The sequence below is a fragment of the Labeo rohita genome, chromosome 9, assembly GCF_022985175.1.
Source record: "Labeo rohita strain BAU-BD-2019 chromosome 9, IGBB_LRoh.1.0, whole genome shotgun sequence".
Classification (NCBI taxonomy): domain Eukaryota; kingdom Metazoa; phylum Chordata; class Actinopteri; order Cypriniformes; family Cyprinidae; genus Labeo; species Labeo rohita.
Window position 1 is genome coordinate 19,880,639 of NC_066877.1, and position 27,842 is coordinate 19,908,480.

Here is a 27,842-nt window from a genome sequence, read left to right on the forward strand (position 1 = left end):
TAAAATATTTCTCTGCCATCACTAAGCTTATCTTTATTTAAAATACTCTACCTATCAGTCAGTAAAACGTTGAACCTTTTTATTAAAGCGGAAACAACGTATCGCTTTCCCGTGTTCGGATGGAAGAGGGAATTAAAGATGCAGGACCCCTCAATGGCGGCGTCCTGTGAAACCGGGTAATACGGCGGCTTAGCGTCCGATGATTTAGGTGTGTTTTTATAACATATTTACAGTCTGTGTCACAGAGTCAGGTAGCGGTTTATTGCTGTTGAATAGTATGTTGTTGCTGTTCCTGAAAGAAATGCTGATAGAGGTTGAACAGTTTGTGCTACATGTCTTTTATCTTTTTCCCATCTTATTGTTTCTTCATTCATAAGAATGACCAATCACAATCATCGTCTGCTTCGTTTGATTTGCATGACGTGTATGAATCTGATAGTGATGCTCATGTCTGTAAAAGAACGAAAAACTGTAACAATTATGTAGTAGCTAATCGACACATAATGTTACATTGTAGCTACGTGGCGTTTTACTGAACAGTTTAGTCTTGCCTTACTTACTTTTACCGATAGTTTACAATAACTGTAATGAAAAAGAATAAACGTTTCCCAGTTTTTGCTCAGGTGAATATGGAAGTCGTTTTCAGTTTAAACATTTTATTGCCTGTACTGTCACAGTATTACAGTGTATTATTGGCTATTGCTATAAATATACCTATGCTACTTATGACTGGATTTGTGGTACAGGGTCACATATTTGTGTGAAATATAAAATACTATCCCAAGAAAAAAGGCTAGCTTTGACATGCTATCTGTATGTAAAATGTGGGCTATAGTTTTAGCATTATCGCAAATTCTGATTTTTTTTTTTTCAGTTTCTATCCATTTTATAAATGCATGCAAATGATTAACAATATTTCTCAGTTGTTCTTAAATATTTCTTGATTTTTGCAATTATAACAGTGTTATCTTTATGTTCTTTCAGCAGTGTCTAAACATGAGGGTGGTCTTTGTTGTGCTGGTCTTGCTGAGGGTCCAGCATGTGCACTCAGCATCTAAAGGAGTCGTCGCCAGTCTTCAGGCCAAATGGTCCATGACCCCTCTCCTGCTGGAAACAAGGTGGGCTGGAGTTGTTATTATTCTTCTGTAGTTCAGAATTTTACTGGCTACCCTTTATATGTGACCCTGGACCACAAAACCAGTCTTAAGTCGCTGGGGTATATTTGTAGCAATAGCCAAAAATACATTGTATGGGACAAAATTATCGATTTTTCTTTTATGCCAAAAATCAACAGGATATTAAGTAAAGATCATGTTCCATATATATATATATATATATATATATTGTAGATATTTTGTAAAATTCATACTGTAAATATATCAAAACTTAATTTTTGATTAGTAATATGCATTGCTAAGAACTTTATTTGGACAACTTTAAAGGTGATTTTCTCAATGTTTTAATTTTTTTGCACCCTCCGATTCCAGGTTTTAAAATAGTTGTATCTCGACCAAATATTGTCATATCCTAACAAAGCATCAATGGAAAGCTTATTTATTCAGCTTTCAGATGATGTATAAATCTCAATTTTGAAAAAGTGACCCTTATGACTGGTTTTGTGATCCAGGGTCACATATTTAAATAACTGTCTACATGCATAAAAATGAAAGTCTGTTTATTTGATTGTGTATGAACCTTTTTTAAATCTCAAGATTTAGGTTAAAATGTATATAATGGACATTGAATGTTTTAGCTGCTTTAACTAGTTACGGTTTCATTAGTTATCAAGTTTGTGACAATTTAATCACGTTTTCGTACGGTCCTGCAGTGTGATAGAGTGCAAATATCTCATGTTGACTCAAAATTTATGTGAAATGATAGAAAATGTAGACTTGATAATAATCCAAGAATGAGTTTAAATTGAGATGAAATATTGCCTTTCATACTGTATGTTTTGTGGCAGCAGATTTGAATTTGCTGCTTTAACAGCATTGAATTTGTTAAACACCTGTAATTTTCTTTTGCTGTGATCTAAAACCTTTTTTTATTATTATTGTTTGTATGAATTACAGTGTTTCATGTTTGTCTTATGTATCTGTTGTTTGTGAAAACCTATTTTTTCAGTGAGTTCATCAGAGAGGATGGTGAAGAGAAGTTCTGGCAGTTTGTCGATACTGTGAAGGAGTTAACTGTTTACAAACACGGAGGTAATGTCGTGTAATGTCATGGAGGATTTTTTTTTTTTACATTTTGCTGCTTTTGCTATACTTTGAATCAAATAAAGGCTGGCTTGGTGAGCAGGTCAGACGACTTTAAAAACTATTAAAAATCGTACTGTTTAAAAACTTTTGACTGGTAGTGTAGGTTTGTATTTCGGTAAACTATGCGTGATTTGGAAAATATACAGTGACAATTATTTACTTCCCTGTCTTTAGAGTCTGTCCGGTCGTATTATAACCTGATCATTAAGAAGGCTGGACAGTTTTTGACAGATCTTCAGGTCAGCCTGCTGAAGCTGTCTTTGTCTCTCAGGGCTTACTCACCGGCTGTACATGCTTTCCAACAAGTGAGTCTTTTTCTGTAAATCATAATAATGATTTCATATCCAAACCAAATGCTTGACACTTTCCATTTTCATTTTTTTTTTTTTTTTTTTTTTGTCTATTTGAAATAACTGTAACTGTTATGTGTTTTACCTCATAGACAGCATTGTTAAGTATTTCTTCTCATTCTGTAGATAGCAAGTGATGAACCTCCTCCTGATGGATGCACTGCCTTTGTGGTTGTTCATGGTCAAACTGCCTGCAGCACAAAGGAAATGAAGAAGCTCTTGAAGACTGCAGCAGGCAGGTAATTTTAACCAACAGTATATTGTATTCAGAGATATTTGGGGATCATTTTTTGTCCATACATAGTTTCTTGTCAAAATCAATTAGTTTTTCATAATGTTTCTTATATGTGTCCCAGGCCTAGACCTTACTTATACAAGTCTGACCACCAGTACCCAGGAGTCAATGGGACAGACCTGCCTGTAGTTGTTCTGTATGCTGAAATCGGCACAAAGGACTTCAATACTTTTCATAAGGTTCTGTCAGAGCGGGCACAGGAGGGCAAACTCGTCTATGTGCTCCGACACTTTGTGTCTGTGAGTGTTCAGAGCGTAATTTCATCATGATTTAATGTTTTATATAGTATATGAATTTATTAAAGTCTGTGCCATATAGTAAATATTTGTTATCCAACACACTGATTTCTCACCACAGGAATCAAAAAATGAAAAGATGCTGCTGTCTGGATATGGTGTTGAACTGGCAATTAAAAGCACTGAGTACAAAGCTGTTGACGACACACAAGTTAAAGGTATAATGCAATGTCAAAAATGCAATATGTTATAACAGAGTTAAAATACTAAATGACTGATCTCAATAACAGTTGTGATAGTCAGTGTTAGGAAATATGCTTTAAATATGATCAGCAAGGACACATTAAATTAAAAATGTGACAGTAAAGGCATTTATAAGGATTGTTAAAAGGATTAAAAAAAAACTTTGTTTTTAAATAAATTATGTTCGTTTGAACTTTATTCATCAAAGAATCTGAAAAAAATCTATCACAGTTTCCACAAAGTTTTAAGAATCAAATCAGCATATTAAAATGATTTCTGATTTGATCAAATAAATAGAGAAATTGGTGAATGCAGTTGAGGTCAAAAGTTTTCATTACACTTTCAGAATCATTAAAATGTTAATTATTTTACCAAAATAAGAGGGATCATACAAAATGCATGTTAATGTTTATTTAGTACTGACGTTGAGTAACACATTTCACTTAAAAGATGTTTATATATAGTCCACAAGAGAAAATAATTGTTGAATTTATAAAAAATGAGCCCGTTCAAAAGTTTACATCCCCTTGATTCTTAATACTATGTTGTTACCTGAATGATCCACAGCTGTGTCTTTTTGTTTTGTTTAGTGATGGTTGTTCATGAGTCCCTTTTTTGTCCTGAACAGTTAGACTGCCAGCTGTTCTTCAGAAAAATCCTTCAGGTCCCACAAATTCTTTGGTTTTTCAGCATTTTAGCATTTTTGTGTATTTGGACCCTTTCTAACAATGACTGTATGATTTTGAGATCCATCTTTTCAGGACAATCGAGGGACTCATATGCAACTATTACATAAGGTTCAAACACTCACTGATGCTCCAGAATGAAAAGGCATTAAGAGCCAGGGTGTGAAAATGGTTTTTTTTTGTTTGTTTGTTTTTTTTTGCATTTTTATGCCTTTATTTATTTATTGTAGGTACGGAAGTGAAGTGGGAGAGAGAGAGAGGGGGTGGGATAGGGAAAGGTCCACGAGCCGAGATTCGATGGCGCAATGGCGTCATACGTCGGCGCACTAACCACAAGGCTATTGGCGCTTTTTTTTCTTATTTTGCCTAACTATTGTATTTTTTCATTTAGCACTGCCCTTCAGAGGCTACCGAAGATAGTTTCATGTTTTCCAGAAGACAAATAAGTTAATTTTACCCAGATCTTCAAATTCAAAAAGGTTTTTTTATGTCTTTTATGTGAAGTATCTTATTCAGGTCAGTACTAATAAACAATAACATGCGTTTTGTATGAGCCCTCTTATTTTGGTAAAATAATTTACATTGTTTGATTCTGAAAGGGGGGTGTAAACGTTTGACCTCAACCGTATAAAAGAAATCTTTGAAAAACATTTTCAAAAATAGTACTAACTCCAGACTTTTGAATGGTAGTGTAGTTTTGAAGTAGTTAAACTACAGAATGAATAGTAGAGAAACTACTTATTTGGGAAAATAAAAAAAAGTTCACTATAAACAATGACATTGAAATGAATGAACTAAAAACAATGTGACCTCATTTTGTTTACAGAATCCAAATCAGTCACCACCGATAATGAGGATGAAAATGATGAAGTCCAAGGATTTTTGTTTGGGAAATTAAAGTAAGCACACTTTTTTTCTCTTTCTTATACCATTTAAATCTATCCATATAGTAGAATAAAATGAATGTCTTTTGCACTTTACTGTATGTGAAACAGTGTCTCACTGTGTCCTTGCTCCCCTCTAGAAAGTCTCACCCAGAGCTTCAGGAAGAACTTGGAGAGCTGAGGAAGCATCTACTGGAGAGCACCAATGACATGACTCCTCTCAAAGTGTGGGAGCTCCAAGGTGGGCAGGCTGTTGTTATTGATGGTCCTCTCTTACGGTGTTCTGGACTCGGTGCCGCGTCACCGAGTGAGATTAAAGCGAACCACATGGTTCCTGGAGAGAACTGTCCACTTGATGAATTGGGAAGCAGTAGAAAGGTTGCAGTTTGTACCCTTTGCTTGCTGCAGCGATCTGTCCTCTTCCTGTTCAGACTTCTGAACAGATGCTCATGTTCACAGCCAGGTTCAATTTTGCACTGCGAGACCTGAAGCAAAGTGGCTAAATAACGAGCCATTTTAGTTTTGTGCTGATAGATAAATGTAGCAATTTATTTTACTTGATGTGAAGGGCTCTCATGATGGTTATCAGGATGGTTATTGAAACAGTTGTTTGATTCTGTAACAACTTTGTGGATTTGAAAGTGGTAATAACTTTGTGGAATTTTTAGCCTTTCATGTTGACTCTTCAGACTAGTTTCAGAATTGAGCTTTAAGGCAACCACATAGGGCTGAGTGGTATATTGAGTTTGTACGATATATCGATATATTTTTTGTAAACGATATGGTATGAGGCAATACCTTTTACATACAGTGATATGTTGTTAGCCAAGCGCATCTGAAAAATAGCAGAGGGCAAGGAGTGAGCTGCTGTGGAAAGTGCATAATCTAGTTTGTCCTGAAAATGAGACATGCTTTATATTAAGGGCTTTAAAATAACTCATAAGATATAGTAAACATATAGTTTAAAGCAGATTACTCTGTCAGATGTTCTGACCGAAAGGCTGCTTGTGCTGTTTAATGCGTTTGAGATATGCTGTTTTCCTCAGTGCACTTATATTTCACAGGTATATTCTCCATCTGTAAATGTCAGATACTCATGGAAATATTTCCATTTTACTGTCAGGAGCGGATGAGCTTTCCATATGCGAATCTCTACTAAACTTCACAGACTTAAGTGAACGAGCACCACTGTGCATGTACACGTCAAAGAGACGGATCGCAATCCACCTTCTCATTCACGTCCAGCTATTTTTAGCTGTACAAAACAGCTCGTTTTGATAGTGATATTGCTTGATATTGCAAGTTGGTGTGTGTTGCCATATTATTTTAATGTATTATCTTAATTATGAGCACACTGGTTTGTAGTGCAGACAGTTTTACTGTTTACTGCTTGTTGTTGTTATTCTTGTTTTTTCCCTGTAGTGGCTAATGAACGGGAAGTTTCACCCATAGGCTTACTTCTGCGTTAAAGAAAAAAGTGGATAGAACAGAAGAGCAGTAATTGACTACAATATACTTTTTGGTGAAATATTCATAGTTGGACAGTGTTTAGTGATTAAGTGAATTTAACCTATGCTTTAAAAACATTATTTTTTAATTTAGATTTTAACTCTTTCTTGCACATAATATATAGCATAGCCGACATGGCTACATTCACTATGTTTGTTTTCATTGCCTTTGATATAAACATTGTTTTACTGGACAACATTGGGCAGACAATTTTGCCAAAAAATACTGAGATATGATTTTTTGACCATATCACCCAGACCTATCAAAATACATTTCTTAATCGTCTCACCCAAAAATGAAAACGTATACTTGATGTTATTCCAAACCTGTATGATATTCTTTCTTCACACAAACAAAAAACTGTTTTCCATACCGAAACAATACATCCTAATTATTGTTATATTTTATTGTTATATTGATATTTTTCTTGATGCCTTTGCATTGTGAATCTTGAAAGCTCTTGTCCCCATTCCGTGTAATTGCGTAGAAGAGAACTACCATAGATTCTTCAAAATTATTTTGTGTGTGTGTGTGTGTGTGTTTGTATGTAAGTAAATTATGATGATGTTGAATTCGACTATTCGTCTAATCACAAAACTTTGGATTTATGTTTAAATTATTAATAGTTTGGTAAAACTTTACAGTAAGGTGTCATTTGTTAACATTATTGTATAACTAACATGAAAGAACAATGAACAATACATTTATTACACTATTTATTAATCTTTGTTAATGTTAATTAAAATACAGTTGTTCATTGTTTGTTCATGTTAGTTCACGGTGCATTAACTAATGTTAACAAACACAACTTGTGATTTTAATAATACATTAATAAATGCTGAAATTAACATTAAGATTAATAAATGCTGTCGAGGTATTGTTCATTCTTAGTTCATATTAATTAAAGTAGTTAACTAATGAACCTTATTGTAAAGTGTTACCAATAGTTTTAACTAAATCTTACATTGCAGGCATTCTTCATGTATTATTGGCTCTTTTAAAAAAGATTTTGAAATGCTTTCTCTGTCTTTTCAATAGACCTCAGTTTCCAGGCAGCATCTCGGATCATGACTGTGCCAAAGTTTGATTCTCTCAAATTGATGCAAGACCTTAGCCAAAATTTCCCCAGCAGAGCCAGGTAAAAAGTCTGAAATTCAGTCTTGGTTTCTCTGAGAAAATCCTAGACAGAAATCATTACCTTTGTTACAGCTCTCTCCAGCAGAACTCAAAAAGAACAAAAGGAAAGATATTTAAACAAAATGTATCTTTGTAAAAAGTTCATCCTTACCGAATGCTTATTAAGTCCAAGAATTAATTTAAACATTGTCAAAAATTGGAACTGGAATATCTGTAACCGTTCTTGTTGTAGAATATTCCACTATGCAGTTTTGCATGTGCAACACCACAGAATGCATGCATATGCATTATGTCTAGGTCATTTTTAATGTGTGACTGTGACTGTCCTCCACTGCTGCTCAAGACAGCTTTATGTGCACTGTTCAGAATTTGCTGAGTCAGAGTTACTGTGGTTTACAGTTTGTCAGCATAGCCGATATGGCGTCTAAGAGGGAACAGGTTTTTCTGAGATTAAAATGAGTTTTTATGACTGTTCTGGGATGTTGGCGAGAGCTGCTACTGACTGTACATGTTTTACTGTCCCCACAGATCACTGACAAGAGTGGCTGTAAACCAAGACATGAAGAAAGAAATAGAAGACAATCAAAAGGTAAGGTTTTATCAACAACTTTTCTGATGAGCACTGTAAAAAAAGTTTCTAGTGCCGCCATGTGGGCCCGCATTTTTCTGATTTATTTTTAGAGAATTAAACGTGTCCGTACTCAGTTTGACAGGTACTCTGGAGTATCTTGAGAGTCTCAGATGATGAATCCAATACAAAAAGATCATATTTCAGAAAATCATGTGCATACTAAAAGGGTCCTTTATTTTCAGAGGTTGAGTGAGTCCATTGGGATCCATCCTGGAGATGCCGGTCTGTTTATTAACGGGATACACGTTGACCTGGATATTCATAACCCCTTCAGGTATCATCCCACCACAAGATCCTGTTTCTGTCTGAAGTGTGTCATTGGCACCACTACATGATTTTTGTGTGTTAATCACATTCTGTACATTTGTTCATTCTCAACTGTTCTGTAGCATTTTGGACATTCTCAGAACTGAGGCAAAGATTCTCGAAGGTCTTCATAACCTTGGCATCAGAGGAAGCAGCATTAGTAAGTTCCTGCATTTACCATCATCAACCACTGTAGAGGACAGCTACGCTCTGGACATCCGCCACTCATCCATTTTGGTAAGACGCTAATTATTTGAGTGTGGTTGTAGACCTCAAAAATTGAGTTCTGGAAGTAAAATGCCTACAAAGAGAAATTGGTTTTTAGTACTAACTGATTAATGTATAATAGAACCATTTAAGTCTGACCTGCCACAAGCTGCTTGGATGCTTCAATTTCGAATGAAATGTTATGATTTATTTTATTTTATTTTTAAATGGAAAAAATATTTATTGAACCCAAGCTGCAGATAAAATGGGTGTTCGCTGTTCACATAAAGGCTTTTGCAATGTAACAAATGTCTGTTGTTTTCTAGTGGGTCAATGATATTGAGAAAGACTCCATGTATCGCCACTGGCCCTCAAGTCTCCAGGAGCTCCTCAGAGCAACTTTTCCTGGAGTTATTCGACAAATACGCCGCAACTTCTATAACCTGGTGAGTCAACTTGGCTGTGAGTTGATCACAGTCTAAGCTGAAATCTAGCTGTGTGCGCAGGTTTATACAGGGATGTTTATCCCCTCATGTCTCCCTTTTTTTAGCACTGCTGCAGACCTATTTTATGTGAATTTGTTTATTATTCTAATTTGTGAAAGAATTAAAAATAGTGTTCTTTATTGTTTGCAGGTTCTGTTTCTTGACCCAACACAAGAGGAGAGCATTGAGCTGGTGAAATTAGCAGAACTCTTTTACAAACATAACATTCCTCTCAGGTTTGTGCACTCCATAATAGCATTTAATACATTTACTTGAACATTTTTTTTCAGTTATATGACTTGAATATGAAATACTGAAGCACTGGAAAATTCCTTACATAGCTTTGCTAGTTTCGTATCATTTAATCATTTAATGGTTTATTACATATAATTTTAACTCAAATCAATATTTCATGTCCAAATTTGTCTGTTTGGTAAGTAACTGTGTCATAAACAGCTGAAGTTATGCGTTACTTTACATTCAGCAAACTAACCTTCTAATATTATCACGAGCCCTTCGGTAATGTTTAGTTTTATTTGTTAATGATTTTATTGTCGGTGAGATGTTATGCCAGATTTGATATGCATTTATGTTTCTTTGTCTCTTAGGATTGGGTTTGTGCTGGTTGTCAGTGCAGATGATAAAGTGGATGGATACTTGGATGCAGGTGTTGCTCTCTTTAGGCTGTTAAACTACATCTCAGAGGAGTACGACGAAGCACAGGCTTTTACCTCCATGGTGTCAGTGAGTATCTTTGTGTTCGTGTTACTCAAAATGACTTTTATGTTACTTTAGGGTTCTCCCACACATTAAGTGTGATATTTGAAATCTTGGTTCATATTGTGTACTGTAGCAGATATTTTCAGTTATAATGTACACTTTCTTTTCTTCAAAACATTCACTTTATGGACAAGGAAGGAGGGCCATCCAAAGACTTTTTCTGTGAACGCAATGTACTAATTTGGTCATTAAGTTCTTCATTAAATTGTGTGTGTGTATGATATGCAGATATATAACAGGGTGGAAGTTGGGGAGACTCTTTCTGTGGATACAGTAACTGCATATCTGAAAAAGAAATTTCCAAAAGCAAATGCTGCCAGAATTCTTGGAGTGGACTCAAGCTATGATGACAACAGAAAGGTAATGCTATTACATGGTGTTATGTGCACCGTAACAAAAAAAACAGTCAGTTAAAACTGCTGTAATTTTCCTGTTAACATTTCAAAGTTCAGTGTGCAGAGAATTGTATACAAATTATTTTCAGTGCACATTGCATATTTATAATTAAATACAAATTTCATAGCATTGGTAAATGTAAACTGTTTATTGAACATTACTAGGCGAACATGGACATGAGATTTAAAGGCTAGTTCACCCTAAAATGAAAATTACCCCATGATTTACTCGACCTCCAGGTATCCTAGGTGTATATGACTTTGTACTTTCAGATGAATGCAATTGGAGTTACGTTAAAAATGCCATGGCTCTTCCAAGCTTTATAATGGCAGTGAATCGATGTTAATATTCAATAGTCCAACAGAAGTCCAACAAAATATCCATAGTTAAAACTTTATAAACCATAATCTGTTGCTTACACTGTCGTATGAGTGTACATGAGAGAGTGGTGTTCCAGCAGATGACGTACACCAGGACGTAGGCGAAGCGTAAGCTCCGGTGAGAAGTGATGAACTTGGAAGAGCAGAGGAGAGAGCAAAACAAAACACTGGTCTCAAATTAGAAGTACAAAACGAGGATTTGTAAAGAAAAATATTGGAGGATTTTGATATAAGCCAAAAGACTTGTTTTCCTTTACTAAACAAAGGAAACTTTGCTTTCTTTGCTTCTGTAAGCAAAACTAGCATATTCTCACCGGACCTTATGCTACACCTGCGTCCTATGTCCTGTGTATTTTTATTTTTTATTTTTTCCCCCACAAATGCATCAATTCACTTTAAAAGGCTGCTATTAACCCCCCCAGAGCTGTGTGGAGTACATTTTTTTTTTTTTAAGATGGATGGATGCACTTTATTGGACTTCTATTGGACTATTGTATATTAACGTCCATTCACTGCCGTTATAAAGTTTGGAAGAGCCATGACATTTTTAATACTGTATAACTCTGATTGTATTAATCTGAAAGAAGAAAGTCATATACACCTAGCAATTTTCGTTTTTGGATGAACTATTCCTTTATTTTGGAAACACAAATCAGTGTCTTTATTAAGGTTTAATATGAAATGTTTTTTCAGGCTGGAGCAGGGTTTTACAGAAAGAGTGGTTTAGGTGCTCTTCCAGTGGGTCTGTTTAATGGTGTTCCACTCAATAGTGAGGAGATGGACCCAGAAGAACTGGAGACAGTTCTTCTGCAGAAAATCATGGAAACTACCAACTTCTTCCAGAGAGCTGTCTTTATGGTATGGTACCTTTTTTTGGTTGTATATCTCTTACTGTTTTTCTTCAAGTTTTTTGCTTTGACCATTTATTTTTGTCACACACATTTGGTAAAATGGCCCTCCTGATGTGATGTATTAACTGTAACCTTTTAGTCTGGTGGGTTAGCAAGTTGTAATGGTTTTACTGTCATATCCAGGGTCAGGTCACTGAGAGTACCGATGTGGTGGACTTTCTAATGGAGCAGGCCAATGTAGTTCCCCGTATCAACCCTCTCATTCTGAGCTCTGAGAGACGATATCTGGATTTCACGTCCTCACCAGGTAGTCCTTTAATGATCACCTGACACAAACCAGTCTAAATCTGTTGTCTCACCATATCATTGTCACTGTCACACTCCACAGTCTTCATCACAATAATTTCATCACATCACTATCATCAACATATTGCCAATACTGTTACAATGTTCCTTACTGCCTTAATAATTTTCGGTTATAATTTAACAAATAGTTGCAGATGACTGGGATGACGCATCTGTGTTCTCATACTTGGACTCCAGAGACAAAACGGCTGTTGTCTCGAAAAGAATGAAGTATTTCGTCAGAGATGGTGAGTCATGTCAATTTTCATTTTGTTGAAAAAAAAATTAAGGTTTTTGAGGAAAACACTCCAGGAATTTTCACCATATAATGGACTTCAATGGGAGTCAACGAATTGAAGTTCCAAATTGCAGTTTCAATGCAGCTTGGATTTCAACACGATTCCAGCCAAGGAATACGAGTCTTATCTAGCAAAACAATTGCTAATTTTCTTAAAAAATATTAAACATTTATATACTTTTTAACCACATATGCTCGCCTTGCACTAACTCTGCGATGCGCATGCGCATCTTCACGCATTACATAATCACACTAGAAAGGTCATGCACAGTTAGTTCTTCGTCTGTGTACACCAGTTTAGAAAGGGTTAAAAAAAAAAACTCCATTTCCATCCATTTTCTTTTCCAACTTTAAAATCATTTGACATCTTTGTTTTACCTTCATTTGTAAAGGGCGTTTGATTTTGCATGTTCACTTTGTTTGACTACGTAATGCGTGAAGTCGAGCTAGTGCAAGATGAGCATTTGTGGTCAAAAAGTACTTTTTTTTTGTTTTTTGTTTTTTTTTTTAGAAAATGACAGATCGTTTCGCTAGATAAGACCCTTATTCTTCAGCTGGGATTGTGTAGAGCCCTTCGAAGCTGCACTAAAATGTCAGTTTGGACCTTTAACCCCCACTGAAGTCCACTATATGGACAAAAATCCTGGAATGTTTTCCTCAAAAACCTTAATTTCTTCTTGACTGAAGAAAGAAAGACACAAATGTCTTGGATGACATGGGGTTGAGTAAATTATCAGGAAATTTGTATTCTGGAAGTGAACTAACCTTAAATTTTTGAAACTAACATTATTATGTAGACTTTTTAGCTCAAAACTTATCCAAACTGTGTTTTTTAAAAAAAGCATTGTTCTTAAGTAATGTTTGTCTTCTCTTGTAGAGGAGGAGGTGTTGTACGGAGTGACCGTGTGGATTGTTGCAGATATTGAGCAGCCCTCTGGGAGGCAGTTGCTCCGGAACGCCTTGAAACATATGGTAAACTACTGCAGTTTTTATTTCCAATTAGTTGTATCCACAGGAATCCCATCTTCAGAGAGCAGAGGCACACGTGCATCTTAGTAATTAATCTGAGAGCAATTAATCTTTGAAAGCATTCTTCTGCTGTTGGTTAATGAACTAAATCCAGAGTTAATGATCCAACTGATATATATACAAAGTACAATGCAGATTAAATATGTAATCACAGTTTTGAACATTTTTAAAAATCACAATATTATTATGCAAAACCCAAATATTGATCTAGTTTAGCTCCCAAATGTTTCAGTAAGTTCACAAATCTGTTTCTATGGGGTTTTTTGGTAATGAATAGCTGTTTAACATTACTAATATCACAGTTCTTTCTCTCAAAATCTCTATGATCAGTGTTTAATTTTAAGTAAACTAAACCAAATCATTTAAGACATTCATAGTCACATAGTTATTCTTACTGGTTTGCTGTGGTCTCCTTTTTGAGAGACTCTCTAATCCACAGTGTTTGTTTGCAGAAATCCAGCAGCTCCAGCTGTCGGGTCGGGGTCATCAATAACCCCAGCGGAAAGCCCACAGAGGACAACAGCGGTCTGTACCGTGCCGTCTGGGCTTCTCTCCTCACCCAAAGCAGCAAGAACACGCTCGACTTCACCCTAAAACTCCTCAAAGAAGAAAATGTTGAGCTCCTCAAACAAGGCACAAAGATTAAGCACTTACTTAAACAGGTCAGTGGAGTGTGTCTGGGTAATGTGGAATTATGTGGAGAGCATTTTTACTTGGCTTTATCTTAACACACCTGTTCTTTTCTTCCCAGTCTGTCTTTTTTCCATTTTCCTTTTAATTCATGTCACTTGAATTAAGTTGCTGGAAATGTGTCTTCTTCCTCTGGCAGTCTGTGTACTGGTTCGAAAGACCGGAAAGTATATTACAGAAATACAGATATATGGGGCATCATTAGCTGTAATACAAACTGCTCATTTACATAGTTTCATCAGCCTTTAATTATGTTCAAATCATTGTAATGCACTGCTTTTTATGGTGTAGTGCTTTCGTTTAATTTGTTTTCTTAAAATATAGTAGCTTGTGTTCTCTCTTTTGCAGTCTGCCCACTAACATCTAGAAGTCTTGTGTCTTCCAAAGCACAACATCAAATACAACTTTTATAGTATGCTCCTGTCATCGCCGTAAAGTAACGCAAGCATGGCCTCTCTTCTTTTCCATGGTGTGCTTTCACCCCATCACCACATCCAGTGAAAACCACTCAGCCACATGTAATTTTCTCAGACTTACAGACAAACAACATTTCTGGGAATGGCTGCGCTATACCTCGTACAACCACAATTGGAATCTAGGGTCTTATTGACAGTATTGCAGCTCTCGGAAAGACTGATTGGTCTGTAAGACACATGGAGAGCTTTCTTTTGGTTCTTTCTGTCCTCTTGTTATTTTGCCGGCCTGCTCCTTCTATTTATTTCCATCGTAACATATAAGATAAGAGAAAGTGTTCCGTCCAACCTAGCATTCCTGAGTTTTATTAGTTGAAAATGGCTGGAGAGAGAGATTCTTGGTTCCCTGAGAGCTCATGTCTGGGACCTGTAATGGCTCTATTATTGGATGGCAGGGAGAGGTGTTGTGCTGATATTAGCATTTCGTTCCTTTTCATAAAGGGCCAAATGCTGGAAATACTAATAATCTGACTCTGCGCTGCTCGTACACCCGAGATTTGTTATCGGCACTGAAGCCGTTTTTTCATTACAAGTCTGATGAATGAAAATGCTTCATGATTGATTAGCGCTACACGGTCTCCAGTGGCGACACATTTTTCATAGGTCTAGCCAATTTAATACTCCTTTCAAAATACTCTAATGACTGCACTTGCACAAATGTGCCCCCTTTAGTTGTCAATAATTTATTGATTGACCATTTCCTCATTGCAGTGTAATCAAAAAACAAAGTAATGAGCCAATCAATTTGTTCTTTCCACATTTTTACTACACATAGTTCAAATGAGTCCAAACCCGAGGTCACACAAGATTTCACCCCCTATATCTTCAGTGTGAATTCAGAAAAATTATTCTGAAAACAATTCTTTATTCAATGGCAGTAAAGATTTAGTGTATATTATATATGCATATAGTATGTATATATAAGTAATATCAGACGAGTAGTTGTGCTATATGGCTGTATATCGGCACGGCTGTGATTTGTCTGTAGGCACATAGCCGCAGGCTGATATACAGCCATATTGCACAGCTACGAATGTGATATTGCATTTATACAATAGTTCGACGGCACAAGTGTGTAAATACATAAAACACAACAACGGAATGTCTTTTAAAAAACCCTCTTTTGTGCAGAACTACTTCCATCCACCATGGATTCAAATTTCAAGTTGACTGTTAAACAGCTGAGCCCAAGCCTCCGTTGCTAATTTGAAAATGTCACTTTAGAACTAGTAACGAATGAATGTTGAGTTGCTTTATTGAAAGCTTATTGTATTACTGTATTAAAAGCTCACTGTATTATGTAGAGTGTTATGAGAGAGAGATGGACTGAGTGAGTGTGATTACCTGCATCTGATACAGCATTCATTCTTCAGCTCAATCTCATATTCACAATAAACATTAGTTTGAACAAGGAAAGCGATATCTTTGTTGTACTATCTTTTCATCTTTTAAATTATCAAGTAGAAGTTATCTTTATGAACTAAACAAGTACATTCTTGCCTAAAAAACTCTTAAAACTACATTCCGTGACACAAAAAGAGTATTATTTATAAAATTATGGTGGATTTGGGTGTCCGCCATGACGCGCGCTGTGAGAAATATTGCAAACAGAGTGATAGAAACCGTGAAACAGTTGGAGTTCTGTTACCACTAGAATATTGCCCTCCAGAAGATCTGTTGTATGAACATACACATACAGCTGTTTTAAATATTTATAATAACATGTTTCTTACGCACCAAATCAGCATATTACAATGATTTCTGAAAGATCGATGTGACATTGAAGACTCACCTTTCCCAGGTATTTAAGTGGTTAATGTGTGTTTGGTCTCTTGTAGGGTATGGACAATGATGCCTTTGAGAAGAAGTTCAACACGATGGAGGTGGACTTCCTGCACAGCCAGCAGAAGTACTGTAAGGAAATTCTGAAGCTGAAACCCGGACAGAGAGCTGTGGTCAGCAACGGCAGGGTGAGATTCAAAAACAACCCCTCCACCTTTAGACAACTAAGGCAAATTTCCATGGGAGTTATGAAATCATTTGTAACCTAATGACCTATGGTATGGACTGCTGATCTGGATGATAAATAGTCTGAACTCCAAGGTCTCACCAGTTGGTACCTCAGATGGGGCCGTTCATTTTGTTGACTCAGTATTAAGCGGTTTGCTTGGCCTGTCCTAACCTATGAGGAGAGGAGGAGAGAAATGAAGCCTGGCGTTAATTCGCCATCGCCCACTCAGCATCCTCTGCTGCAAGGGTCACAGGTCACATGGAACCGCCGAACTGTCATAATGCTGTGCTTTTTCAGCAGAGTCTTTGTTGACAGACAAGCACAAAATGGGCTACAGCCTGAAACAGCAGTGACATGTCCCATCATTCTCCAACACACCAAAGTGTTCCGCAGAATATATTTTCATCCTGAAAAAACTATGGTTGCTTAATTTGGTTATTTTTTTTTTAAAGATAATATATTAATATATATAATATATGATATAAGATATATATTTATATAACATATATGAAGCACCAAACAGGAAATAATGATATAAACTGGAACATATATGTAAATTGAATATATAGAAGTAAATCAGAATGCACTGCCGTTCCAATTGGGATCAGTAGGATTTTTAATATTTTTTTTAAAGTCTTTTCTGCTCATCAAGGCTGCGTTTATTTGATTAAAAAAATACAGAAAAAAAACTGTAATATTGTGTAATAATATTACAATTTAAAATAGTGGTTTTCTATTTTAATATACCTTAAAATGGATTTTATTCCTATGATCCGAAGCTGAATTTTTCAGCATAATTACTCCAGTTATCAGTGTCAAATTATCCTTCAGAAATCATTCTAATAAGCTAATTTATTATCAGTGCTAAAAAGAGTTTTGCTGCGTAATTTTTATTTAATTATTTTGTTTATTTTGGAACCTGTGATCCTTTTTTTAGGATTCTATGATGAATAAAACATTAAAAAGAAATGCATTTATTTAAATCTTATCTTCTGTAACAATATACACTATCACTACCAAAGATTGAGGTCAGTACATTTTGTTTTATTTCTTTCTTTCTTTGAAAGAAATTAATACTTTTATTCAGCAAGGATGTGTTAAATCGAAAAAAGTCATAGTATAGACATATTGTTAGAAAATAATTCTATTTTGAATAAATGTTGTTCTTTTCAACTTTTTTTATTTATCAGATAATCCTGAAAAAGTCACAGGTTCCAAAAAAATATTAAGTAGCACAGCAGTTTCCAACATTGTTAATATATCAGCATATGATTTCTGATAGATCGTGTGACACTGAAACTGAAGTAATGGCTGATGAAAATTCAGCTTTTTATATGTATAAAGTATATTAAAATAGTTATTTTAAATTTTAATAATATTTCATAATTATTTTTTCTGTATTTTTGATCAAGTAAATGTAACTTTGAGCATAAGAGACTTTTGAATGGCAGTGTACATTTGTAAAAAATCTTAATATATAAATGTAAATTTTGAATATGTAGTTATAATTCTGAATATATAAATAATGCAGATGTAAATAAATTTGCAAAATAAATATGCAGATATGCAGAATAAATAAATATTTAGGTTTACTTCTATATATTCAGATTTACTATGTATATATACAATTTTATGTTTTTATATCTGTTACAAAATCATTGACTGTATAAGAAATGAGCATTATTGCCCATATTTTAATATTTGTTATATACATTAAAATATTACATTTTTATATATAAATACATTTATTTATATTCACTTTTGAGAGGTATTTGTAATTCATTTCTTTTAGCTGCAGTCTAATTGCCTCTAAACCGTAAAAGGGTAAAAGTAACAGTGATGCTCTACAAATGACATGGTCTGCTAGTCAAATGTAGACGAAAAGATGCAAAACAAAATGAGCAAGACATGTAAAACTGGTTAACTTTCATATTCTGTGTTAAAATGATTGAAAATTGAGAGTACATTCAGGTTAAAAAAAAAACCTTGATATTAAAAGCCTGAGCGACAGTCTGGCAGTCGGCCTCACTTTGATTAGCATTAAAAATGGTCTGCCATGGACATGCATATAAATGACTGTCTCTCTCATGTGGATATGGGGGTTTTAGAAGGATTCTGGGTGTAAAAGTTTAAGCCGCTGTATTGTGGTAAGCACACTTGCTCTGACACTTTAAACCAGAGGTGCTGATGGTTGATCCAGACATTCAGCTTTACTTCTGACTAACAACGAGGTTATTGTCTTCACTAGATCCTGAGCCTATTGGACGAAGATGAAGAGTTCAGTGTGGAAGATTTCCATCTGCTAGAGAAGATCACACTTCGCACTTCAGCAGAAAAGATCAAATCCAAGATCAAGCAGATGAACTTGAATGTCCAAAAGTATGCCTTGTTTGTGCTTGTCACCCAAAGCCAGTATGACTGTAGATGTGAAATAATTTGTTTGTTAAACCTTTTTCTCTTCACAGAGCCAGTGATTTGGTCATGAAAGTAGATGCTCTCCTTACTGCATCACCTAAAGGAGAGGCCAGAAAAGACGTCAAATTTCTGAAGGACAAACACAGGTGCAGTACTAAGCTAAAGATTTTTCTTCCAATATTTCAATGGAGTGTCTGTGTTTTAAAAAGAAAGTAAATACATTCACTCCAGTACATTTCATCAGACCCTTTTGCTGCTTTTGTGACTGCAAACCATGGAAAATAACATGGTTGCATAAGTGTCTCAGTGGTCATGGTGTCTGCTTTGTGAATGTATCGTTCCTTTGAGTTGGTTCTTTTCAATTAATCACTTTAACTGGTTCATAAATGAGTCTAAAAGTAAATCACAAGTCGTCTGTCCAAATTGGTCAGACAACTCGGTCAATGAAAGTATGAGTCAGCTCCATATCCTAACATAAACCCTTACCGCCCAACAGGGTTTCCATGGCTATGATCAGCTCCTCTTATTATTTATGCATATTCACAGCTACTTGTGACACTGAAGTAGTCCATTTGCGTTTTCAGTTACTTAAAAGCCTCTACTTCAGTTTTTCACATTAGCACAACACTTTCACTGCCAGTGTATCAAGCTGACCAGATGTGTCTTTTAACAGCGTTCTCCAGCTGGCACAGCGGGAAGATGAGGTGTTCTACGATGTGGTTGCCATCGTGGATCCTCTCACCAGAGATGCACAGAAGTTGGCTCCTTTATTAGCCGTACGTACGACTTTGGTCACGTCTAAGAGCTTATTGTTTCTGAAGCTTTGTTTGTGCTGTGATTCAGCTGAGACACAATGTGCTTACTCTTTTAATATAATCATAGTTTATCATTGCAGTGGCTTCCTGCAAGAGTTACTAGCTTATAACCATTTCCTGTGAAGAAAAATGTAGTGCCACTTTATGGCTCACAATGCTGAATCTTCCATTAAAGAAGTTCACTTCCAAAACAAAAATGTACAGATAATCTACTCGCCCCGATGCCATCCAAGATGTTCGTGTCTTTCTTTCTTCAGTTGTAAAGAAATTACAGTTTCTATACTTTTTAACCTCAAACGCTCGTCTTGTCTGTTCTCTGCGATGTGCATACGAAATCTGTGTAATTCGGGTCAATATAGTTAGGGTACGTAAAAAAAACTCATTTTCTTCTCCAACTTCAAAATTGACATACATCGCTGCAGAAGTACCGACCCAGTGTTTACAAAGTGAACGTGCAAAAAAGATCAAATGCCCTTTACAAAAAAAACAGTGAAACAGTGATGTAGGATGACTTTGAAGTTGGAGGAGAAAATGAGATGGGAGTTTTTCAACCTACCCTAACTGTATTGACCTGGATTACACAGAGTTCGCATCCACATCGCAGAGAATAGACAAGACGAGCGTTTGAGGTTAAAAAGTATAGAAATTGTACGTAGAAAAAAATATAGAAAAAAGTATAAAAGTATAGAAATTGTAAGACCCTTGTTCCTCGTCTTGGATTGTTTAGAGCCCTTTGAATCTGCGTTGTAACCGTATTTTGGAAGTTTAAACTCGTGGGCACCATAGAAGTCCACTATATGGAGAAAAATTCTGGAATGTTTTCCTCAAGAAACATAATTATGACTGAAGAAAAAAGACACAAACATCTTGGATGACAAAGGGGTGAATGAATTATTTGTACATTTTTGTTCTGGAAGTGAACTTCTCCTTTAAGATGCTTTCGAATCAAAATGTGTTTTTTGATTATTGATTATTGAAATTTCTTAAAGGGGTCATCGGATGCCCATTTTCCACAAGTTGATATGATTCTTTATGGTCTTAACGAAAAGTCTATAATATACTTGGGTTAAAAATTCTCAATGGTTGTGTCAAACAACACCCTTTTTACCTTGTCAAAATGAGCTCTGCAAAAATCAACCCATTCTGAGGGATTGTTCCTTTAAATGCAAATGAGCTCTGCTCACCCCGCCCCTGTCTTCTCTCTGTGGAGTGACGAGCTGTGGTTTGAGAGATTGTTTACTTTAGCCGCATTTAACCCGTTTAGCCGCGAAACTTGCTAACTAGCACATTTTTAGAAAAGGTGATTGCAGAGATTGATAAAAAAAAAAACCTTATACTCACTTCTGCTGTAAGTGAGGCTGGATCACAAATGATTTGCACGAACATAGATGCGTTTATAGATCAGGAGGTGCATTCCCTTCACAAACAAATGTAATCCACTGTATCTTCAGCGGCTCAGATGTCAGGAGTAAATGACGACCACTATGTTCATTATTACATCCAGCAACACAACACCTCAATTGCTCAATCAGAGATATTCTTGTCTAATTTACATCCCTGCTCTGGCATCGAAACAATGGAGGTCGACTTTTACAGCTGATTTAGGCAGGTAAAACGCTTACGTCAATCAACTATCGTGGGAGCAGCCTCTGTCTGTGTGACGCCACACCGACAGGCATCTGAGAATGGCTTGATTTGAAAAAGGGGATATTATTTTTACAGGTTAATTAAAAACCACTGCGTGGATCTTTATCATTATCATTACACTGGCAACACACATTCAAACAACATGTAAAAGTGAACTTTGCATCCGATGACCCCTTTAATTCAAATTATTAGTACCCGACATGTAGTGCTGATGTTGGGAGAAAATTAAGACTATTTTCACCTTTACATCCAAATACAAAACACCTGCATTGCTTACGAGACGTTGTCACTACAGTTGCTCGAGTGCTGAGAAAATGGTAGGCAACATACAACTGGCTGAGGGTGGAAATATGATAATACGGTACAGTCAGTCAGCAGTTGTGGGCGAAGCTTGAGCAATATGACATCATACTGCTCAGAAAATCAAAACAGCTTGATAATTAAGACTGTTTAGGTTTTTTGGGGATTAAAAAAAGGAGTGAAAGGATATTTATCATTGTATGGTGGTTGTGTCCACGCACTGCTAAAAAAACTATTTTTATGCAGACGCTGTGTAAAAGTAAATTTTTGCATCTGATGTCCCTTATAAAGATCTTTTTAAAAAAGTAAATAAATAAATGTATTGTGTCCTCTAAAGTCATAAAGAACATAAAATAAGAGCGATTGGCTCATCTGTATGTGATCCTATGGAGCGTGACCTGGAGCCTTCCCTCCTGAATCCTGTTGTTTGTGAGTGTGTGAGTGGGTAATAACCAGGCCTTCTCCTCTGTGTGTGCTGCAGGTGCTTGGTCAAGTGGTCAATATGAAAGTGCAGGTGTTCATGAACTGTCGAGCCAAGCTGTCTGAGATGCCCCTGAAGAGGTGAGAGTAGAAGCTTAATTAAACTTCAGCTCTGAGAGTGTCGGGGGACACGCCATACACACACACACATATGCTCATATAGCAGATAGTGTGCTGTTCTGCAGATATCACCTTGTTTTGTTTTTTCTTTAACAGAGTTCAGTTGTTAAAATGGTTAATATGAAGTCAGAATGCAGCATAGAAAAAAAAAATGTATTAAAAATCATGTTTTTAATACAAGGCACTAATCAATACAAGAACTAATGCACCAGGTCAGAAGCACGTATTTGGAGCTTAAAATTAACTGTTCTCTGTATTTTATATTTTCTGTGAACTATCTCTTAGCTGAGATAAAAATATAAAAAAAGATGTGGTGAAACATATTTTAGCACAGCTGTACTGATTTAAGACACCTGCATTTCATAGAAATTGATGTAAAGCTGAGAAAAAATAGTTTGAGAGAGAGAATTGTGATCTCATGCTGCAGAAAGGAAAAAAATATTTAAAAAAAGTTAATGTTGGAAGAAACGGGTGGAGTATTGTAATGTGAACAATAATGACTGAATTTATTAAAGGGATAGTTCAACCAAAAATGAATATTCTGTCATTAATTACTCACCCTCATTTCGTTCCAAACCCGTAAGACCTTTGTTCATCTTCAGAACACAAATCAAGATATTTTTGATGAAATCCAAAAGCTTTCTGACCCTGCATAGACATAAACGCAACTACCACGTTCAAGATCCAGAAAAGTAGTAAGGACATTGTTAAAATAGTCCATGTGACATCAGTGGTTCAACCTTCATTTTATAAAGCTGCAAGAATAATGACTTTCCTCTCTTCTGCATCAGAACGTCTTCGACGTGAGTTCATAAGACTACCGCAACACATACTTGGTTTATTCCCCAAAAAACTTAGTATAGATTAGAAGTCTACTGAAAATATTTTGTCATGAAATTTTTAAGCTATTTCCAAATTCCAGCAGGCCATCAGATTAGTTTATAACACTGATCTCTTATACTGTTCCTTTGTCTTTCTGGCAGTTTTTATCGATACGTTTTGGAGCCGGATGTTTCGTTCTTTGGCAACAACTCGCTTTCTCCTGGCCCTATGGCCCGCTTTACTGAAATTCCAGAATCTCCTCTTCTCACTCTTAATATGATCACCCCAGAAAGTTGGATGGTAGAGGCGGTCCGGAGCCCATATGATCTAGATAACATCCACCTACAGGAGGTATGAAGTCTAACTCTAAATGCAGTATTTAAACATTTACCAATGCTGAGTAGTGCACATGGTTTGTTTTTGTAGTTCAGACTGCACAATTGCTGCAGTAGTGCTGTGGTTCATATTTCAGAAATAAGCTTTACTTGTTACTTGTAACTGATCGAATTGTCTTGGTCAGCCAGTTTCCAGGATTGGATATAAATGGACAAATGAGTCTTCTACTGTATTATCAGGTCAGCGGTGTAGTCAATGCGGAGTATGAGCTTGAGTATCTGCTGTTGGAGGGCCACTGTTTTGACGTGTCCACAGGTCAGCCTCCCAGAGGCCTTCAGTTTACACTGGGCATGAGACAGGAACCTCTCATGCATGACACCATTGTCATGGCCAACCTGGTGAGTTTATTCTCTCTTCTTTGCCTTTTCGGAATATATGTTGCATTTTTATGTATGTACTAGGAGTTTTCTTAGTTCAGTTAGATGAACCCCAAATGGGATTTCTCTCATCATTTACTGTCCTTCATGTCATTCCAAACCTGACTTGACTTTCTTCATTGTACAGGGCTATTTCCAGTTGAAGGCCAACCCCGGTGCCTGGATCCTGAGGCTGCGTGAGGGACGCTCAGAGGACATCTATCAAATACAAGCGTGAGTGTTTTCTCTTCACAGATTTGCATGTACTACTGTTTAGTGGTCAGTAAGATTTGAAAAATTTTTTAAAAGTCTTTACTAAGGCTGCATTTATTTAAACAAAAATACTAGGGCTGCAACGATTAATCGCACGATGTCGTAAGGCGCGTTTAGTCAATGAAGCTGGTACTTTGATTAGTAGTAAAGCTCCATCACGTGCGTTCAGCTGGAGAGGCAAGTAATACACAGAGCCGTCAAGCACTGACAAGCTACGCCAAAATCGCGCCAGCTGAACGCACGTGATGGAGCTTTACTACTAATCAAAGTACCGGCTTCATTGACTAAACGCGCCTCACGACATTGTGCGATTAATCGTTGCAGCCCTAAAAAATACAGTAAAAAGAGTTATTTTAAATTGTAATATTTAAAGGATTAGTTCACTTCCAGAATGAAAATTTCCTGATAATTTACTTACCCCCATGTCATCCTAGATGTTCATGTCTTTCTTTCTTCAGTCAAAAAGAAATTAAGTTTCTAAGGAAAACATTCCAGGATTTTTCTCCATATAGTGGGTTTCAGTGGGGATCAACAGGTTGAAGGTCCAAATTGCAGTTTTAATGCAGCTTCAAAGGGCTCTACACAATCCCAGCCTAGGAATAAGGGCCTAACCTAGTGAAACAATCGCTCATTTTCTTAAAAAAAAAAAAAAAAAATTGTATAATTTGTAACCACAAATGCTTGTCTTGCTCTAGCTCTACGATCACGCTTTACCTAATCACGTTGAAAAGGTCACGCTTGGTTCTTCGTCTGTGTACTTCAGTTAAAAAAGGTAGGGTAGGGCGAAAAAATACATCTCATATTCTCCTCCAATTTCAAAATTGTCTGACAGTTTTTTTTTTGTTTTTTTTTCTTTTACCTTTTTTGGTAAAGGGTGTTTGACTTTCTTTGCACGTTCACTTTGTAAACACTGGGTCGCCTTGTGCGATTATGTAATGCGTGAGGTCAAGCTGGTGCAAGATGAGCATTTGTGGTTAAGAAAAATATATAAATTTGAAGTACATTGAAGCTGCAGTTTGGACCTTCAACATGTTGGCCACCATTGAAGTCCACTATATGGAGAAAAATCCATGTTTCCCTCAAAAACCTTTCTTTTTGACTGAAGAGAGAAAGACAATAACATCTTAGATGACATGGAGGTGAGTAAATTATAAGAACATTTTCATTTTGGAAGTGGACTTCTGCTTTGACAGTTTTACTTTTTTATTTTAATATACTTTAATATACTAAATTTGTAATTTATTCCTGTCATGGTAAAGCTACGTTTTGTCTGGACAAGGATACTTTGAATATGTAGTTCAAAAGAACAGCATAAAAATCTTTTGTAACTTTCTTAATGTCTTTTACTGTCACATTTTATCAAGTTATCGCATCCTTGCTGGATATATTCATTTATTTAAAAAAAAATAAATAAATCTTACTGACCACAGATGTTTGAAAGTTAGGTTACATTTGGCATATCTTGTTTCCACAATGCTTTAAAATCCTTTCAAGTTATGGGTTTTATCAGCTAATGCATTCTCTGGGAGTCAAACCTGTCATCTTGTGTCTGCTAGCGATATGCTGTACCAGGAATGCAGATATCATCCAAAATAAAGGACAAAAAAAAAGCCACACTGAAACTAATGGTCCACATCAAAAAAATCTCCAAAATGTTTGTCATCAATTTTCATTCCTTTTCCTGATTGTGCATGTTTTAGCAGTTATTTATGGAAACACAGTTGTGGTTTCTTCTAGAATTATGGGAGACAGTAAAATTTATACCCCATTCATGCAGGTTAAAGTTAGAGCGCAGTGTCATTTTTCACACTGCAAGTGCGATTATTCATACAGTCTGAGGTCTGGCACAAAACAAAACCAATGAGAGAGTGTGTGAGAGAGAAAAAGAAAGTATCTCTCAGACACACAACACACTGCTGACTGCTGAATGAATGGAAAGGCTGTGTTCTGTCAGTCTGTAATTCACTGATATCCTGTTCTGAAGACATGCAGCCTAATGGATCCAAGGTTTCATTTAGGATACTGAAGCTAACAGCACACTGTGTCCTGTATCACCGGACATTTATCAAGCTTTTCATGTCATCACAACTTCTTTCTGAGACCTGAGCAACTTGACAAAAGGAGCACTCAAAATAAATCCAGTATTGAATCGTGAGCCATTGGTGAGGAATCAGAATAATTACAGTGAGAGCAAACCAGCACTCTCTTGATGTTTCTCAGATGTTGTCCTTTATTAGTTGTTGTTTTTCATCATCTTCATCATTTGTCATTCTTCTACGTGTCCCTTTTCCTCTTGTTCTTGTCCTGTTTTTGTCTTTTTGTTGTTTTTCTTCATCTTTGTTCTTTTGTCCTTGTTCTTTGTTGTCATCTTCGTTTTCTTTTCCTCTGTGTTGTTCTTATTGTTCTTCTGTATATTTTGTGAGCGTTGTTACGTTTATCTTGTCCCGGTAGAGCTACAGGTCTTTAACTTTTAACATGCTTTGTTTGCTGAATTGTGAGCTCATATTTTTTTTTCAGGAAGTGTAGATATAGTATGTTTGTGTTCATATAGTGTTGTGTATGTTTTAGGCATGATGGTACAGACTCTCCTGTTGATGCTGGTGATGTCATTGTGGTGCTCAACAGCTTCCACAGCAAGATCATCAAAGTTAGAGTAAGTTTGAAATGTTGCTGTAGTATTCATTACATATTAACAAGCATTTAGAGACTTTGCTTTGGGAGCAATGAGAAAGTAACATCTGTTCAAATTTTAGGTCCAAAAAAAGCCCGACAAACTTAATGAGGATCTTCTAAGTGAAGGAACGGAATCCAAAGGCCTGTGGGATTCCATAACCAGGTGAGTCTTTTTCGTTTTAAGCACTAATCACATCTTGGATCACTTCTTAAAAAGCTAGAGGGGAACACTACTTTAAATGTTTAAATAATCACAAAAAATATCGCAGTCACAGAAAAAACAGATTGCAAGATGGCTGGGTTTGCACAGAATCTGTGACTACAGATTTGTACAGAATGTGAAAGTTCATAATTTAAAAGTTCTACAAATGCCTTAGATCTTTTTTTTGGCTGACTCACTTATCAAGTTCTGCATAAAATCTCTATAACCAGTGTGATCTTTATGTAAATACACTATCGTTCAAAAGTTTGGGGGTTGTAAAAATTTGTACACATTTTTGAAAGAAACCTCATCTAAGCTGCATTTATTTGGTCAAAATAGAGTGAAATACTGTGAAATATTACAGTGCAAAATAACTGTTTTCGCTAGGCTTCAATGTCACATGATCCTTCAGAAGTCATTGTAACATGTTGATTTGGAGTTTAGGACACATTTCTTATCTATGTTGAAAACAGTTGTGGTGTTTAATGTTTTTGTGAAAACTGATGATTTTTTTTTCAGGATTCTTAGAGTAGAAAAAACAGCATTTATTTGAAATCAAAATCTTTCCTAACATTATAAATGTCATCCTTTCTTTAATAAGGTATTAATTTCTTTCTAAAAATATCTACTGACCCCAGACTTTGGAACAGTAGTGTATATTTTGCATATTAAAATGCAGAGGGTTTGCATTTTAATTAACAGCTCTGTTTATTATGTTTTATGATCTGTATCCTTTGCTCATTGCTGTCTTTGAGAAGTGTGTGGAGTTCTTTGGAGAGAAGGTAGGGAACTTGATCTCTACTTTTTTCACTTTTTCACTTTTTTTCCTCTTACTCACTTTTTCTTGCATCAGTAAGTGA

The 27,842-nt window shown here is 35.9% G+C and overlaps 1 protein-coding gene across 3 annotated transcripts in view; it reads left to right on the plus strand.

Moving 5' to 3' along the window:
• Window positions 1–133: 133 nt before the first annotated feature.
• The window catches only part of uggt2 (UDP-glucose glycoprotein glucosyltransferase 2), a 39,421-nt gene continuing 11,712 nt past the window's right edge, over window positions 134–27,842 (plus strand). Inside the window, exons 1-33 of one of the 3 annotated variants that reach the window (XM_051119103.1) lie at window positions 134–208; window positions 988–1,118; window positions 2,125–2,207; window positions 2,436–2,566; window positions 2,738–2,850; window positions 2,968–3,145; window positions 3,264–3,360; window positions 4,898–4,970; window positions 5,096–5,196; window positions 7,503–7,602; window positions 8,130–8,190; window positions 8,415–8,506; window positions 8,622–8,775; window positions 9,072–9,191; window positions 9,381–9,466; window positions 9,839–9,974; window positions 10,239–10,370; window positions 11,480–11,644; window positions 11,821–11,944; window positions 12,132–12,230; window positions 13,158–13,252; window positions 13,762–13,971; window positions 16,311–16,442; window positions 18,732–18,862; window positions 18,949–19,044; window positions 19,572–19,674; window positions 22,142–22,221; window positions 23,244–23,433; window positions 23,658–23,816; window positions 23,983–24,068; window positions 26,676–26,760; window positions 26,861–26,943; window positions 27,741–27,764. In XM_051119103.1, the coding sequence (XP_050975060.1) occupies window positions 997–1,118; window positions 2,125–2,207; window positions 2,436–2,566; window positions 2,738–2,850; window positions 2,968–3,145; window positions 3,264–3,360; window positions 4,898–4,970; window positions 5,096–5,196; window positions 7,503–7,602; window positions 8,130–8,190; window positions 8,415–8,506; window positions 8,622–8,775; window positions 9,072–9,191; window positions 9,381–9,466; window positions 9,839–9,974; window positions 10,239–10,370; window positions 11,480–11,644; window positions 11,821–11,944; window positions 12,132–12,230; window positions 13,158–13,252; window positions 13,762–13,971; window positions 16,311–16,442; window positions 18,732–18,862; window positions 18,949–19,044; window positions 19,572–19,674; window positions 22,142–22,221; window positions 23,244–23,433; window positions 23,658–23,816; window positions 23,983–24,068; window positions 26,676–26,760; window positions 26,861–26,943; window positions 27,741–27,764 (3,641 nt within the window). In that variant the 5' untranslated portion in view covers window positions 134–208; window positions 988–996. Of the gene's footprint in view, window positions 209–984; window positions 1,119–2,124; window positions 2,208–2,435; window positions 2,567–2,737; window positions 2,851–2,967; window positions 3,146–3,263; window positions 3,361–4,897; window positions 4,971–5,095; window positions 5,197–7,502; window positions 7,603–8,129; window positions 8,191–8,414; window positions 8,507–8,621; window positions 8,776–9,071; window positions 9,192–9,380; window positions 9,467–9,838; window positions 9,975–10,238; window positions 10,371–11,479; window positions 11,645–11,820; window positions 11,945–12,131; window positions 12,231–13,157; window positions 13,253–13,761; window positions 13,972–16,310; window positions 16,443–18,731; window positions 18,863–18,948; window positions 19,045–19,571; window positions 19,675–22,141; window positions 22,222–23,243; window positions 23,434–23,657; window positions 23,817–23,982; window positions 24,069–26,675; window positions 26,761–26,860; window positions 26,944–27,740; window positions 27,765–27,842 lie in introns of all 3 variants that reach the window. The other 2 variants (XM_051119102.1, XM_051119104.1) reach the window with 2 other exon arrangements.